This window comes from Schistocerca cancellata, chromosome 1, assembly GCF_023864275.1.
Source record: "Schistocerca cancellata isolate TAMUIC-IGC-003103 chromosome 1, iqSchCanc2.1, whole genome shotgun sequence".
Classification (NCBI taxonomy): domain Eukaryota; kingdom Metazoa; phylum Arthropoda; class Insecta; order Orthoptera; family Acrididae; genus Schistocerca; species Schistocerca cancellata.
Genome location: NC_064626.1, coordinates 1,018,940,938 through 1,018,958,844, shown reverse-complemented (window position 1 = coordinate 1,018,958,844; position 17,907 = coordinate 1,018,940,938). Strand labels below are relative to the sequence as shown.

The window sequence follows — 17,907 nt, the reverse complement described above, 5'->3', positions numbered from 1 at the left end:
TGGGAAAACATTATTACTGAAGACACAATATTATTAGTTAATACTGCCCTAACATGCAAGTTACAATCATAGACAGGCCATGATATCATGTCTGTTAATAATGTTAGACTAATTTTGCCAGCACACATCTACATCTATATTCTGCAAACCACTGTCAGGTGCATGGCAGAGGGTACATCACATTGCACCAGTTATTAGGGTTTCTTCCTGTTCCAATCACATATGGAGCACAGAAAGATTGATTGTTTGAATGGCTCTGTGTGTGCACAAATTATTCTAGTAGATTCCTAGAGTAATCATTTAAAGCAAGTTCTTGAAACTTTGTCAACAGACTTTCTTGGGATCACCTACATCTATCTTCAAAAGTATTCCAGTTCACTTCCTTCAGAATCTCTGCGACATTCTCTCACAGATTAAACAAAGCTGTGCCCATTTGTGCTGCCCTTCTCTGTATACCTTCAATATCCGCTGTTAGTTCAATCTGGTATAGGTCCCACACACTTGAGCAATATTCTAGAACCAGTCACATGAGTAATTTGTAAGCAATCTCCTTTATAGAGTAACTGCACTTCCCCAGTATTCTACCAGTAAAGTGAAGTCTACCACCTGCTTTACCCATGACTGAAGCTATGCGATCATTCCATTACAAATCCCTACAAAGTGTTACACCCAGGTATTTGTATGAGTTATCCAACTCCAACAGTGACTCACTGATACTATAGTCATAGAATACTATGTTTTTTTTTCATTTTGTGAAGTACAGAATTTTATATTTCTGAACATTTAGAGCAAGTTGCCAATCTCTGCACCACATTGATATCTTATCAAGATCTGACTGAATATTTACATAGCTTCTTGAAGATAGCCAGAAGATTCTTCACTGAAATATTAAGGAAGTAAGTTATTGACATCCTGCATTTCACACAAAATTTTATGGAACAACATCACTTCACATATTTTACCTGGCACCAATGAAAATGTTAGCTTAGCCACACTGGATCACATCAGTGACATGTGGTACTAGAGCACAAGAAAAGTCTATACCTTACAGTCATATATTACTGTAAAAGTAAACCCCTTTTTTTCAAAATAAAGTAGACAAAAGTCTATCAGCGCAGATGATTCTTTCCATGTCTACTGATCCAGGGTAATTTTTCCACAGTTCAACACCCTTTATCATATTAGATATGATTCCATGTAGTGAAGAGAGACAAATTTTAAAACTTCTAAAAGCTAAATATTCAAAGTAGTTCACTAAACTATCTGAAAAATACAACGAGTAACTACTTAGAAAACTTTATTTATGCAAATATCAAACAATAGAAACACCAGGTAGGAATATCAGCAATGTAGGAGAAGACAGTTCGCTACTTACCGTAGAGAAAACATGTCAAGTTGCAGACAGGCACTATTAAAAGACACTCTTTGTGTCTTTTAATCTTGCCTGTCTGCAACTTGAAAGGTCTTCTTTATGGTAAGCAGCAATCTATCTTTTCCCACATTGTTGTTATTTATGCAAAGATTTGGTCCAGTTTTTCGCCTATCTTTAGTTTTATCTTCATTATCAACATATTTATGTTGACTGCATTTTAAAAGTTTTAGTTGGCTATATCCTGTACTTCCTTCTTTCAAAATTAAGTGCATATCATACACACTTTTATATACACTGATATTTGGATGCAGTGCAGCCTTCATAATGTGTCAGACTTCACCAAAATGTAACTAATCAGCCCTTCTCCAATTGTTCATGTTATATCCTTTATTAAGCAGACACCGTTGTTCTAAACATAATTAATACACATTACTATGAACTAAACTTTATGATCTGTAACTCTTATTTCTACCAAATTACCTCATCTTGATGGCGCCACACAGCCATGTGGAGAATATCTGTAAGCTCATCCTTTCTGCAAGATGATAAAGTGACTCCGCCCTCTATTAGTTCCCTCAATGCCTAAAAAATCATAAACATTAAAAAGATATAAGTAAAGTGTAAATAAAATACTTGTCTTCTTTATTAGTTCATTCACATATAAATTCCATAATGAATGACAGCCTGCAGGACTGTGGATACAGTCAGTTTATACATTAACAAGCAAAAGCTTACTACCTTTATCAGAAAAAGAGAAACAAACACCATTCATACACACAAGTAAGCACACCTCTCCCACCAACTCCAGCAGCTAGGGCCAGAATGCAGAAAGTAGCAATCTGTCTTTTCCTACATTCTTAAAATTTTGATCTGCATCCTTGCTAATCACAGAGGTCATAGAAAAATTCTTCCCACCTGTATTCAAATTTAATTCAACATGTTTTCCCAGACATGTTATCACAGCTTTCCATTGAGGTAGCAGCTGCATTTTATGTTTGTTTGTGTTGTAAAAACAAGACAGTGACAAACATTCATAAGTGGCTGCAGAACTTTACATTGACGATGCTGTTGACTCCAGTACTATTAGTCATTGGACAAGCTGATTATCTGGTGAATTTTCAAGAAATCCTGCATGATAGCAGACCAAGCACTGCACAGATTCCTGAGAATGTGTAGCATATTCACAATATGATTTTGGCTGACAAATGCATAATAGTGACTGAATTGGCAATCTGAGTGGGACTAGGAGAAGCAGGAAAAGATTTGAAGATGCTATGAAGGCTGCTAAATAGTAACTCAAATGTGCTGCTCCTGACTTCTACCATGCCACTATATAGCCCTTTGTTCCAGGATGTTAAAAATATCAAAGACATGGAAAATAAATTGGATGTTTAAAAAAATATTGTGAATTTGTTTTGGAGTGACTCTCACATGATGAGTGTGAATTGACTCACAACGACAGTTAAGGAATTATGGTTAGAGTACTTTATACATTTATATGTATATTAGGACAAAAACAGTTACAGTAAAAAAAGCCAGTGCTCCTCCTTTTAGCCTATTCAGATAGTGTTTTAGTCTAATATTTAAAAAAAAATACTTTAAGTAACTTAACACAGAATGCTGTTACATGTCTGAAGCTTTCAAAACCCATACAATACTAAGATTACAATTAAGTAAAATTCACATAACTGAATCCAAATGTAATGATACAAGGGTATTTTGGAAAGTACAGATACACCATACACCAGAGGAACAGAAGAGTTTTGGCGAGCAAGTTAGCAACACTGGTGTTAACCTTGAACTGTTAGCTTTCTCCTCATGGTCATTCGACAGTTGAACGTTACTTCTGGTTGGAGTAGGTCGTGTTTAAGATGGCTGCACCGATTCAGAATCCCGCGAAATGCAAAGTGCGCTCCATCATATGTTTTCTTCATGGAAAAGGTCAGCAACCAGCGAATATTCACAAAGAGATTGTTTTTGTTTATGGGAACATTATGAATCAACAAAATGTAATGAAATGGTGATGTCATTTCTCTGAAGATAGGATCGATGTTCATGACCAACAAATAACAGGTCAGCCATCTCTGATGCCCTTCTTTGGAGAACAGAGGAAGCAATTCGTGCGAATAGACGTCTCACATTGAAAGAATTGCATCAGATCATACCGGACGTGTCAAAGGCAACTCTTTATGACGTTGTAACTATCAAGTTAGGGTACAGGAAATTGTGTGCGCGCTGAGTTCCAAAACTCTTAACGGAGGAACACAAAAAGAAAGGATGGGCTTTGCACTCGACTTCCTCACATGCTATGCTGAAGCAGGTGATGAGTTCCTTGATCATATTGTGACAGGTTATGAGACGTGGGTTTATCACCATACACCTGAATCCAAGCAACAATCAATGCAATGGTACCATTCGAATTCACTAAAAGCCAAGAAATGCAAAACATCGATTTCAGCAAAGATAATCATGGATTCTGTTTTTTGGGACAGACAAGGCATTCTTCTGTTGGAATTTATGCCTCCTGGAATGACAATTAATGCTGCTGCATATTGCCAGACTTTGAAATGTCTTCGAAGGGCAATTCAAAATAAATGCAGGGGAATGCTGACAAGTGGAGTCCACTAGCTTCATGACAATGCTTGGCCACACACAGTGCTCATAACCAAAACACTACTCCAACAATTCAAATGCGACGTATTAGTCCATCTGCCATACAGCCTGGACCTTGCGCCCACCGACTTCCATGTCTTCCGTTACCTTAAGTCACATCCTGGTGGAAAATCATTCCACGATGATGAAGAGATCTAAGATGAAGTTGAAATGTGGTTCCGACAACAGGCAGCAACCTTCTATGACTGTGGGATACAAAAGCTTGTGCACCGACTTAACAAATGTTTGGATAACAGGGTGATTATGTCGAAAAATAAGAAATAATCCCATTAATAGGATGTAAGTGATGTTTTCTAAATAAATGTTCTATTTAAGGACTGCGAGCCATTGTATCTTTACTTTTTGAAATGCCCTTGTACATTGTACAAGGTGGGGCTTGTAATTTATGCTGTTACTCTGTTTTTCAATGTGTATGATTATATATATATACAATACTGTAGGTTTGTAATTACAGTACATCTGTAATTATATATGTTTGTAATAACATATAAAAGGCAATGTCTATTCTGCTGTCAATGGTAAATAAATGTACTGATTCTTCTCCTATGTTGCTTTTCACTTTTTAGCCTGACATATCTTTGGCAAACTCTTATAGACTGCTGCACCAGATTATAATACTCCATCATAATTTATGAGCATGAGGGTATTAGACCTAGCATATAATGTAAATGTTTAATTAACAGGATTAAAGAAAATTCAGAGACTGTCTACATGAAAGGTAGAATTGATGTCTATGGAAAAGCTACATTAATTTTACTTGAAGAAACAAATGATTTTTTAAGGAAGCAGACACTTCATATTCCTGTGGCTTATTTCTGTTTTTGCTGTTGACGTAGAAAGAGGCAATGTGGCTAAATCTTGTGTTTTACACTTTTATGGAATAATAATTTATTCATTCTCAAGTACCGATGTCTGCTGGTTATGGTATCTAACCCTTTGATATCACAATACTGAATTGGTTGATGAATTTATTCATTAGAGATGGATATAACAGGAAATTGTGCTCAAATTCTTTGAAGGCAAAGCGACTAAATGTTTATCATGTCATGTCATTTAAATATTTTATTGCTAATGTGTTGGACCTACAGATCTATTTTCACAAAGCTTGGTTGAATATTCATTACTATCTTTCACATCGAAGTCACAATAGTATTTTACAGTCAATGAGACATCAAACAAAGACAGTGCTCAAAAGCTACAAGAGCCTGATTTGTCGAAGATATATAATCGTCAATAGCACAAAAATCTAAAACAATAGTGACTGAGTAGTCTAAAAAGATTGAATACATATATTGATCTGTGTTAAATTTCTAACCACATAGTGCCATTGCTTTTGTAACTCTTATTCATGCAAAGCATATTTTTTCTTAAATTAAATGTTTCTCTGTCTTTTACCTGTTGCCATAAAAAGATATAAACCACAATGAGAAGGAAGGAACAAAATCAGGAATATTTATTTACATTTACTGAAAGAAAAGGAAAATTATGTGGCATTACTACTAAATTACTCTGGTCATCACACCAAAAATACACAGTAAGTATGTCTTTGTTTTATCGCTTGCCAGCAGATGTCATGGACCTTGCGGTTCAGCAGGGTATATGTAACACATACATCATTAATTTTTTAACTGGCAATTCTAAAAATTTTAATTATGGTAATTGTTAGATTCTCAAGGATTGTGGCATTATGACAGCCACTACTGTACAATGCTAAGTTAAAATGTTGATGTAATGTTGTCTTGACTAGTTGCATGCTTCTTCATGAAAGTTCAGGAAAAATTTCGGTGTTGCTAACCGCATTACTTATATGTATGCAAATGCAAGTGAAGTGAATAATATTATTTCTCAAAATTACTAACTGCATCAGGACAAAAACTGGCTGAGTACAAAATGTTGATCATGCAGATGAAATACAAAATTAGGAAAATGTTGAAAATGGCAATGTGGGAGAGTCAACCATTGAAAATGTAGACATGGCCACCATTGAGACAGATGTGCAAGTACATCCACCCACAATAAAAACAGTTCTCCAAACATTTACAATAGCAGATCCATTCACAATGCTATATCAGAAGTTAGAGACTATGATGAAGAGTGACCATTCAGCACACGGTTTACAGATGTGGATGGAAGAGAATTTTCATAAAGTTTCAAAAGAACAATTGGATCAAATCAAATCAGTGCTTGGTCAGGTTGTGAAAGAACATTCCAATCAGATCACCATGAATTTCTTGGCAATATGTTCTGAAATTACATCATTAAAAGATGTGTATAAAGTTGTACCAGACATGATACCACAATTATCAAGTGATGTGAGCTCACTAAAATGGTGAAAACTAAAATGGAAACATTAGTTCAACAGCTCACAATTTGATTTTAGAATTTAGTTGTGGAGCTAGAGGATAAGCTCAGAAGAAATTTTATTGAACAGTGCAAGGAATCTGTGAATGACTTTTTGTCCTGGTTGAGGACACAAGAGCTACAAATTAATGAATTGCTCAACACCAAATTATATCCTGTTGCACAAAGCATGAGTCAAGGAGGGTGGGTGAGTACAGTGCCTCTAATGTTTTAGTGAAAAATGATTTGATGCAGATTAAGATTGAGTTAAAGCATGACATCCTGCAGTGATGTGAGCAAATATGTACTTGGGTCAAAGCCCTGCAACTGGAGATAGCAGTGGTGAAATGTGCTGTGCATGAACTATCATCAGTAAGCACACATGGCAGCAGCAATCCATTAAGAAATGCACATTTATATGATCAACAGTATAAAGAGGAGACTCTACTGGTCATTCACTTCACAGAGACTTCATTCAATAAGGTGAATATGCATTCTTCCTTAAAGTATGTAAAGCAATGGTCTGTATTTATTCCTTTTTTTCCCACCACCTTCCATTGGATTTCATCATATTCTTAAAAGAATTTACAACCCACCTAACAAGTGAAAGTACTATGAGATGTCTGTTACATTCTTGTAATAATGAACAGACAAATGAAAATTGTAAAAAATAAATTGTGAAAATGTGTATCAACAAAAATAATCAATTATTTAAATTTAATGTATCATAGTTTATATTTATACCTTTAAATATCTTTATATGTATGTTCTCCTGCTGCCATTTGGTGAGTAGATTTTTTATCTATCCAGTTACACTGTAAAAATTTATACATGACCGGTCCATTATCATTGTACAAACTGTATAATATTGTGATTTCTTGGATCAATAAACTATAACAAAATACAAAATTAAATAAATGGATAGTCTACACTATGCTTGTCTGTTCTTTGCAAGAGTATTCTCTGTGGTACGTAATTCTTATCAGACAGAACTGATGGAGGACATCAAAAAGATTCAAAGAAGGGGAGAGAGTGTCAAGGATATGATACAAGAGCTGTGGTGGATATAATTAAAATGAAGACTTTTTTGTTGTGGTGACATCTTTTCATGAAATTTCAATTTCCAACTTTCTCCTCCAAATTCAAAAATATTTTGCTGAGATCCACCAATTAGAGGAAAATGACCATCATAATAAAATAATGGAAATAAGTGTGCATATAAAAAGATTTTAGAGTGTGTTTTAACTATGCCCTCTTCAAGAATGAAAAAGTACAGAAATAGTTTGAAAATTAGTTGTTGGACCCTCTATCAGACACTTGAATGAGAATTGCAGATTAGTGATGTAAATGTAGATGTAGCTGTATACATAGTAAGGTGGGATACTTCCAGAAACAGTGAAGATTTTATTTTGGAAATAGATTAGTACAGCTCTTGAACTGAAAGAGAAAGATAGTTATATGTTCAAACAAGAAAGAAAACATAATCCAAATGAAATTCTAGAAGAAGGGAAAGAAATATGGTTGTGAAAGCATGAACAACTTGTCATTTGTGAGAGATGAATGTTATTTAGTAGAGAACAGTCAAGAAACTGGAAGATGAAGAAGAGGAGTCAATGAAAAATGTGTGTCTGAATGATGAAAAAAATGAGTTAAAGGGTTTGTGATGGAAGTATGGGGATGTGTTCAGCAATAGAGTAGAAAGTTTAAAGAATTTTGAATGTGTACTACAACTTAAACCTTACGAGCAGTTTTTATAACACCATATAATGTACCAAAAGCAAGGAGAACAGTTGTTGAAAATGAGTTGCAAAAGATAGAAATTTATGGTATATTTGAGAGAAACAGCAACAATTATAATAACCTTCTAGTAGTAGCAGGAAAACGTGCTGGATGTGCTAGATTTGTTTTAGACTCTAGACATCTGAACAAATTTGAGAAATTGATCGTCCTGGGGATGCAAATGAGTTATCACATAAGTTAGAGCATATTAGATTGATGTCAAGCTTAGGTTTAATGTCTGGACCTCTATCAGGTTGCACTTGCTCCAGAATCTCAGAAATACACATCATTTTTATACAGTGGTAAATTTTACAAGTATTGCATTTACCATTTGGTTTAAATGTTTCTGTAGCTAAATTTATCTGAGCTTTGCATCATGTTTTAGATTAGGAACTGCCTTCTAAATTAAGTTTCTGTTGATGACATTTTGCTTTGCAGTCATAAGTGTGATGAACATTGTTTGTTACTAAAAGGAGTGTTTGACAAATTGAGATCAGGAGGGATGACATTAAAATCAGAAAATGTAAATTTGTCATTTATGACCTGAAATTTTTGGGATGTTGTGTTCCCAAGAGAGGTAAACTTCTGGATTTTGATAAGGTTAAAGTCAGTACTCAGTTTCCAGACACCAAAAATAAGGTACAATTGAAATCATATTTTGGAATATGTGGATATTATAAGAAGTACCTTAATTTCAGAGCATAAATGCACCATGCCTGCATAATTTATAAAAAAAAATAATTTCATTTGGTCATGGGACAAAGAATGTTAGGAATCTTTTGATGCTATAAAAAGTGCTCTGTGTAACTGCAACATTACGTAGAGAGCAGAGTTACTCTTATCATTTTGTGTATCATATGATGCTAGTGATTATGGAATGGGGAACATAAACACTAGACAATTGCTTTTATGAGTAGGACCCTCCAAAAACATGAAATAATCTACATACTAACCAAGAAGGATCTGTTAGCTGTACACTTAGCATTTCCAAATTTAGAAACTACTTGTCAAGGCATATAACTATTGTGTCTTCAAAGCACAAGGCCATAAGGAGTGCAAATTGTATCACAGCACATTAACAAGATCAGCCAAGTTCTTAAAACTACTGACTATGAAATTATGTAATGGGATCTGAAAATCTAATTGCAGATACAATGTCTTAGTGCCAATAGGGATGTATGAAACTAACATGAGGAAGAGAAAGACAAAGAGTACTGGATTGTGTATTTGAAAGGGATTAAATACAAGAAAGTAATTCAGAACATCTGTAATTACATTTGCAGAAAGCAGAATTGTGAGGATAATGGGAAACTAGTGAAAAGTAACTTTGGGAAAAGGAGTTATGAGGAAGTTAACCAATGTTACAAAATATACTAGTGAATTCCATTTAGAAGAACAAATTTTGACTCAGAGCAATGCAGACTGTGTTGGCCCAAATAGTATATTGACAAACTTATGATGTACACTCATGAAAGTTGTGGATATTCTGGTGCTCAAAAATGCTTAAACAAGCTACAGAAGAATGTATACTTTTACAACAGGCAAAAAGAATGAGAAAAGAAATTTCAACTTGCGATAGTCACCAATCTGTCACCTTTCATTAATCCAATAATAACAATTCCACATACCTTACTTGACAAATACCCATTTTATTATAACATGTATTTACTTACTACATTTATATAATGACTTATGGTAAATGCTATCAACAAAATCAGAGTAACAAAACAAGCTCTATCTTAGAGATCGGTCACAGTTTTTCATCTCTTCCTGTGGATATCATACCAAATGATATAAATAGTGCTTTAAAAATATAGTCTCACCCAGAAAGCATCTTTCTCTATAGCCAGGCACAAAGCTGTCTTTCCATCTCGGTCACATAAATTGACATCTGCACCTCCCTGCACTAGCAGTTTTATCACATGGGGCATATCATAGTGGTATCGAAATGCAGAAATGGCTCTCATTATGGCTGATTGTCCCTTTTTATCAAGACCATCCTTGAAATTAGGATGTATTTTCTGAAGGTACTGAAAATTCTCCTTACATCCAAGTGCTCTGTGGAGTGCTGTTCTACCAACAACATCTTTTGCTGTAGGGTCTGCTCCAGCACCTACAATAAGCTTGAGAGCCTGAAAAAGTCAGAATGCAACATTAGATATCATGCAACATGATTTTACAAATTATTTTTAAAATAAATATTCAAACTATTTACAAAAGTCCAAAATCAGATTGCTGGCTCACTTTTATTAGCATTTTCTGGCCCATCCAAATTCCGGGGGCAAAGATTGATATTTTATGTCATTTCATTTGTTTAGTCTGAAAGTTTGTAATAAATTGTGACCTGATGGAATGTCTCTCAACTACAGAAACCTATGATAACACCTGGTTTTTGGCCGTGTTTGAACTTATTTTCATTTTTACGATATTGAATTCATGACTTTGGATGTAAAACTACTTTTACAATACTGTCATTTTCATAATATGGAGTGCTCATACTAGCAACCATGTTATGTATAGCAATGAGAAAGAATATACACTTTAAAATATATGTATTAAACTGAAATGATGGTAAAACTTGAAAATGGAAGTCCCCTAGGTACTTGGAAAGCTCCTGGAACAATACACATGGTCTGTATTACCCTTCCTTGATGCCAAATGTGTCAGTCATGCTGTGACTGTGATAAAGAACAGCTTGTGAAGTTTGTGGGAACTCCAAACAAAATAACAGGTGATAAGTGACCCCACCTCACAGTGTATAGTTTCTGACCCTGTCATGCGGGGAGACATTATGGTCTATGCCTTGTTGTAACACGGACATGTCTTGCCACTGCACATCAACTGTGGAAAATAAAGTGCTGTTTCTCCATCACACACTATTGTGTCCCTATCGTACTGTTCCCTGTATTGTACAGGACTACATTGGTGACCCACAATGACCACAAATTGTGGCATATATGTCCTCGGGCGGCCGGTGTGGCCGTGCGGTTCTAGGCACTTCAGTCTGGAACCACGTGACCACTACGGTCGCAGGTTCGAATCCTGCGACGGGCATGGATGTGTGTGATCTCCTTAGGTTAGTTAGGTTTAAGTAGTTCTAAGTTCTAGGGGACTGATGACCACAGATGTTAAGTCCCATAGTGCTCAGAGCCATTTGAACCACATATGTCCTCGACTGGATACTGCACAACAGCAGTGCAGCCAACATGCAACCACTGTGTGTCACAATTCACAATGTTCATCCATGTGTGCAATGCTATGTCACCCCGTGCTCTGAATCCAACCTTTTAATGAAGTTTTCTAGTAAAAAATGATGGTGACACTCGCTTGTGCAACAAATCAAGAAACAACGTCAATGCCAAATAATGGTGTCCTACAAAATTCTTATTGTGCAACCTTGCCACCATCATCCCTTCACATGTGGCACATACTAACCAATTACCTCACCATCTTTCATATTCACAAGCACCTACGGTGACCAATGATTCTACCATGCCATGTCAGCCAAATTTTGAACCAGTGCTGCCATAGCTGCCCAAGCATTCAGACAGTTTGCTTGTGCTACCAATCGCCTTGGATGCAGCAATGGGATGTTCAACTGCACTATTGCTGCACATGCCTCCATGGCAACAGGTACACCCAACCAATGATTTCAACCTTTCATGATTTGGTTTTCAGCCAAAGCTTCTACAATTTCCATCGGATCAGCCTTTCATATGGTTTGCGTAAGTGGACAGCATCCTTGCCAACTATAATATCACAAACACACAACTAAATTCATAACTCTTCTGCCAACCTGGAGGAACTCAATGACATGATTAGCAACATCATCTTGGTGCCAACGGCAAAAAAAAGGTGTATTCAACTGGACAATCAAACTGCTACAATGTTTTACCAGGACAATGGAAGAACAATTACAACATGTAATATACAATGAATATTTCATGAACAACAAGCTGTCTCAACTATGGTGGCAGCTTCAAACTTCAGTCAACCTGACTGCACATTCTGGCTGTTGTAGGTAGCAAAGCTCCTACCCCATCTTCAAGTTGCCACAATCAGCAATGAATGGGAGCCATTTGATCATAAACTTACATTGACAGACAGAATTTTTGCTGTTATGCGACACAGGCATGCATGAATTTAGCTAGTAACAAAGCCACCATGCAAAGCCACCAGCACAAGCCTTGCTGCATGCCACTTTCTGCCCTCACTGAGCTGACTCAACTTCACTAGACGGCTGCCAACTGCAATGTCACAGCTTCTGCCCAGAACAGTGTGCTCTATCCAGTTGAGACAACACAACAACAACTGGCAATGATGCTCTGCTGGGTACTGCACTGCACTACAACTAGTACCACACACAATTCAGTGATGCCGTACATAACTGTTGTCTGTCCTGTGACCACCCAAAAAATTCACATGGTAAGCAACAGGCCCACTGAGGTGTGACACCCACACAAGTCACCTCATTTTGTGCATTGAGGATTCAGCACAAGCTCCACCTACAAGGAATACCAACAGACTCTACATCCCTGACCTAATTCAACTCTGGCTCAGAAATTAGTGGGGCACCCCTGACTGGCAACACCGCAACCTATGGATCAACAGCCATTCAACTTCATGCAATGAAAAATTTGACCATTACTGTTTATGGCTTCAAAACATGCACCTTGAATGTTGTATTCAAAATGGCCTCAAGGGAATTTTCAAATTTCAGAAGTTACTGAACCCATCCTCAGAGCATATTTTCTCTGACATTACAAGCTCCTACCTGACTGAGCCAAAGTCATGGGCATCTAATATGATACTGACCACGAAGTCGCTGGTGTCATCAGCCACGATCTCCCTCAGAAGCAGCACATGCCTGAACATCTCTAACAATGAATGACACAGTATCATTACTGATAAACATTACTGCTGTCTCCTTGACTGTGTCACCACACTTAAACAAATTCCACAGAAGCAATTCTGTTATGTTGAAGAATGCTTAGAATCACTCCACTTCCAGACGGACAACAACATGTTTCAATAGGGGATACAAATGACATCCAATGAGCTCACTGCAGCACATCTTTGTCTTTACAACCTGTGACAAACTCCATCCATCGATAATGACAGCACTATGCAGGCATCACACAACCTCGCCACACCTCTGCCCAACTTGCAGCAAGCACCACTGCCTATACTACCTTCACATACCAACGAAGTCAGTAACGTGCTTCTTGTGCATGAGCAGTCCATTTCTCCCATACCCACTCTGCATCTGAAACCTCCCAAAGCCCCTCTATGTGTGACCTTCTCCCTATGTGCAATCACAAATGGTACAGTGCACCAAATTCTTACCATACCAGAGTCCCAGTTCAGCACAGACCACAACAGCCACCAACCAATAAACTTTGCATGGCAAAAAATACAGTCAAGGAACTTTTAGAAGCCCATGGGCTTCACTCACAAACTAGCACAAAAAACAATGATACTATGCTCTTACATGTCAGTTATAGAATCGCTAAAACATGTACTATCATTGACAGTTACCCAATACTCAACATACAGGACTTTACCCACTATATCACTGGCACATTTGTCTTTAGTATCTTAGACTGTAAACAGGATTATCACCAAATACTCACCCATGCAGAGTATATTCAGAAGATGGCTGTCATTACACTGTTTTGCCTGTTTGAATATTTCTTTATGCTGTGCAGCCTAAAAATGCAGCTCATAGTATCTTTTTCGAGCTGCCCTTCTGTTATATTTAGATGACATTCTCATTCTGTCCACATGGATGGCCACCGACAAACTGTCACAGAGAAACAGTGGGACCATCCAGTTGCTGAACATGCTGCACAGCACAATGTGTTTCATTCCAATAACTGCTTTACAGCATATGCCATCAGGGTCCTTCCAACCAACACAGCTTTTGTGAATATCACAGGTGGAAATTCACCCTGCAGTATTTCCTACATTCCCATAACCCCCTGGCCTCAACCTTCACTAGTCCCTGTCCTTCACCTACCTATCTCCTTCCCCATACGTCTTTCCCCTCAACTTCTCTCCCTTTCCATTCCCCCATCTCCCACCCCTTCTCCTCCCTCAAACTTTCCAACTGCACTATCAGCCCTACCCTGTCTCCACAAAGTCCCTGCACGCTTCCACAAGCAGCACTATGCCTTCCCCCATCCCTACCCTGCTATCCCTCCCTCCTCTTGTGACCCCCCCCCCCACACCCTCCTTCCTCCTTACCCTCACATGCACACATTGCTTCTCCATTGGGCACCATTGCTGTAGGCAGTCCAGCCTCAGCAACCAAAAACAGTGGTCATGTATATATGATCTGTAATTGTGTGAATCTGTGTGTGTGTTTCTACTTTAGAAGAAAGCCTTTTGGCTGAAAGCTCAAATGTATAGCAATCTTGTTGTTGTGCCCATCTGCTATGTCTATACAGAGAGCAGCAATCTAACCTCTTTATAATAGTAATGTACAAAGTAAGTATTAGAGCAGATTTTAGTGTGAACAATGAGGTGCAGTGTTGGCTGAATCAATGATTTGTAGCTGTGAGAGAGAGACTGCTGAACAGCAAATCCAAGTGTTGCAGACACTATTTACCCCAGGCTATGATGGTGGGCTCCTAATGAATGAAAAAAGTTTTTAATTACTTTCACAAAATTTCCTTGATACTATCACCATCCTCAGCAGAAGAATTTAGTACAGCATATGCTCATGAAACTTCATCTGTCTCTGTTGCCAGGTATAGCTGGAATTTGGAGAGACAATACTCACAATCCATGGAATGCATACAACACAGTGAACTGTTTTAATCACCCTTCCAGAAACCATAGGAGCATCACATAATGAAACCAAGTTTAGAGCTCTACTGACAAACATGTACTGTCTCTTGTTTTGAAAACAATTTCTTCTCGTTAGTTAGTTAGTTACATGTTCCATTGATCAGTCTCATATGCTGTGGAACATGTCAAGTGTAAAATAGATGCGCACATGAATCATGTTTTTATTTTTATTATTATTATTATTATTATTATTAATATTATTACCTACCCCATTCCCTTAAATGTCATATTGTACCTATGGAATTATTTATTCCTATTCAGGAATTCATCTGTAGTATAGAAGGAGTTGTCAAGGAGATATGATTTCAATTTATTTTTTAAATTATTACTATTGTCTGTCAGACATTTTATTTCACCTGGTAATTTATTGAAAAGTTTCACAGCAGCATATTTTACACCTTTCTGAGCCAAAGATAGGTTAAGTAGAGAATAGTGTAGGTCTTTCTTTCTTCTGGTATAATAATCATGAATGTCACTGCTATTTTTAAACTGGTCCATGTTGTTGAGAACAAATTTCATTACTGAGTAAATGTACTATGGGGGTGTTGTAAGAATTCCTAACCTTTTAAACAGATGCCTACAAGGTGTGCAGCTATGAGCTCCAAACATTATTCTAACCACCACTTTCTTTTGAGCAGTGAATACTTTTTGCCTAAGTGTTGAATTACCCCAAAATATTATCCTGTATGACATCAGAGAGAGAAAGTATGCAAAGTAGGTTATATTACTAATTTCTATGGCCTCAAAATTAGCAATTATTCTGATCGGAAAAGTTGCTGAACCAAGTCGCTTTAGGAGATCCAAAATATGAATTTCCCAATTGAGATTCTCACCTACATATACACCCAAAAACTGAGTATGCTCTACCCTGACTACTGACTTCTGTTGATGTTCCTTGCACTAGAAAACTGGATGTACTATGTTTTTTCAAACTTCAGAGCAAGCCCTTTTGCAGAAAACCAATTAATAACTTTTCCAAAGACATTACTTGTTTCATTTTCTATTGGAGTTTCTTTACTGGATTAATTGCGACAGTTGTATCATCAGCAAACAGTGTCAGTTTAACTTCTTGATTCAGATAAGGAGGAAGGTCATTCACATATATCAAGAACAGAAGGGAACTCAAGATTGATTCCTGTGGAGCACCTAATGTAATTTCACCCCAGTTAGATGATGTGGGAAACTTCCTTAAATCACTTAAACCATATAAAGAAACTTTTTGCTTCTTGTTCTGTAGACATGACTTCAACTACTCTTATGCTGTTCCATTTATACTATAGAATTGTAATTTCTGTAACATAATGTCAGGGTTCACACAGTCAAATCCTTTGGATAAGTCACAGAAAATTCCTATTGGTGACATTTTACTATTTAAAGACTCTATTATGTGGGCAGTGAAATTGCATATTGCTGTCTCAGTGGCACAGCACTATTGAAATCCAAACTGTGATTTACTAAGTATCCCATTACTGTTGAGATGGCTAACCACTCTTGAGTACATTACTTTCTCAATGATTTTCGAAAATTCTGAAAGCAAGGATCCTGACTGGTAATTATTGACATCTGTGATGTCCCCTTTTTCACAGGGAGGCTTGACAGTGGCATCTTTTAAACTGGCTGGGAAAATATCTTGAGTTAGTGATGCATTAGAAATGTGACAGAACACCAGCTGAAACTGCTTCACATTGTTTTAATATTTTGTTAGAGATGTCATCCATTCAAACAGAACATTTCTTTTTCAAAGATTTAATGATTTTCCTTATTTCACAAGAGATTGTTAGGTGAAAATTAATCTGATTAAGATTTCTCAAAACTGGCTCTTCCATGTACTGCTTGGCTTTTTCTTTTGAACTATTCTCACCAATTTTTTTCACCTACACTTAAGAAATGGTTGTTAAATACAGTAGCTACTTGTGTACTGTTGGTTAAAATGGTATCATTCTCTTTAATTGTAGCACTACCTACCCCAGTGGTTACTTTTCCTGTATCCCTTCTAAAAACATTCCATATTGATTTGATTTTATTGCTCGAGTTGTTAATTGCACCTCTAATAAATATACTTCTTGATTTTCTGACAACTTTTCTCATCTTGAACAACCACAGACAGTTTCAAGGAATAATAACTAGTTTTGGCCATTGCCAGCCATCTTCAGATCGGCAAGACCTGCTGTTCTTTCTAAAATGTGGCCACTCTATTTTAAAGAACTAAATGAGAATTAATTTATTATTTCAGATAATGACAATGGCACCTGTCTTGCCCCTATGCATCATTTTTCTCCTCTCCCTTGATTGAGAAACATTTATAGAGATATTTAAAATAGACTTTTCATTATAAACATCATATGTAAAATATCTAAATGACTTACTGCTGTTTCTAATAGTTTCATACTAACCTTACTGACATAATCTGTATGGTCAATCCATTCCCCATGTCTTACAGGATCTTGCTGGAATAAAAAGAAATATAAGATTACACATTCTAGATTTCACATTATAATCAAGTTTTACATGATAACTGAAGTGATAAGTGAAACAGAAAACATCATAAAACTAAAACATATTAAGCAGAAAACAAATATTATGTTTCAGGAAGTTACTACTCTTAATTTTTTTTGTAGAGCAATTTCAAACAGGACTTAATGAGACTGTAAAGTTTTTTAATTGAGGTACGGATCAGTATCAAAATCTAGAATTGAAACAAATCAGTTTCAAGGTGGGAAGTGGAGGAGCTATAGTAGTTATTTGTGTGATTCAATATTAATTGGTAATCTATGTGAAAAAAGACATTAGAGAAAAAGTCATGACAAGCAAGGACAAAAAAGAGAGTGACTCAGAGCAAAACTATCTTGAAAAAGTGTTAGCTAATGTGCATGCCAATTGTTAAGTTTGAA

The 17,907-nt window shown here is 36.6% G+C and overlaps 1 protein-coding gene across 1 annotated transcript in view; it reads right to left on the bottom strand.

The window, feature by feature from the left end:
• LOC126089419 (ankyrin-1-like) overlaps nt 1-17,907 on the bottom strand; it is a 337,936-nt gene that overhangs the window by 143,880 nt on the left and 176,149 nt on the right. The window contains exons 5-7 of the mRNA XM_049906908.1: nt 17,410-17,463; nt 9,988-10,296; nt 1,853-1,954 (exon numbers count right to left, since the gene is read on the bottom strand). Of these exons, the coding sequence (XP_049762865.1) occupies nt 1,853-1,954; nt 9,988-10,296; nt 17,410-17,463 (465 nt within the window). The remainder of the gene's footprint in view (nt 1-1,852; nt 1,955-9,987; nt 10,297-17,409; nt 17,464-17,907) is intronic.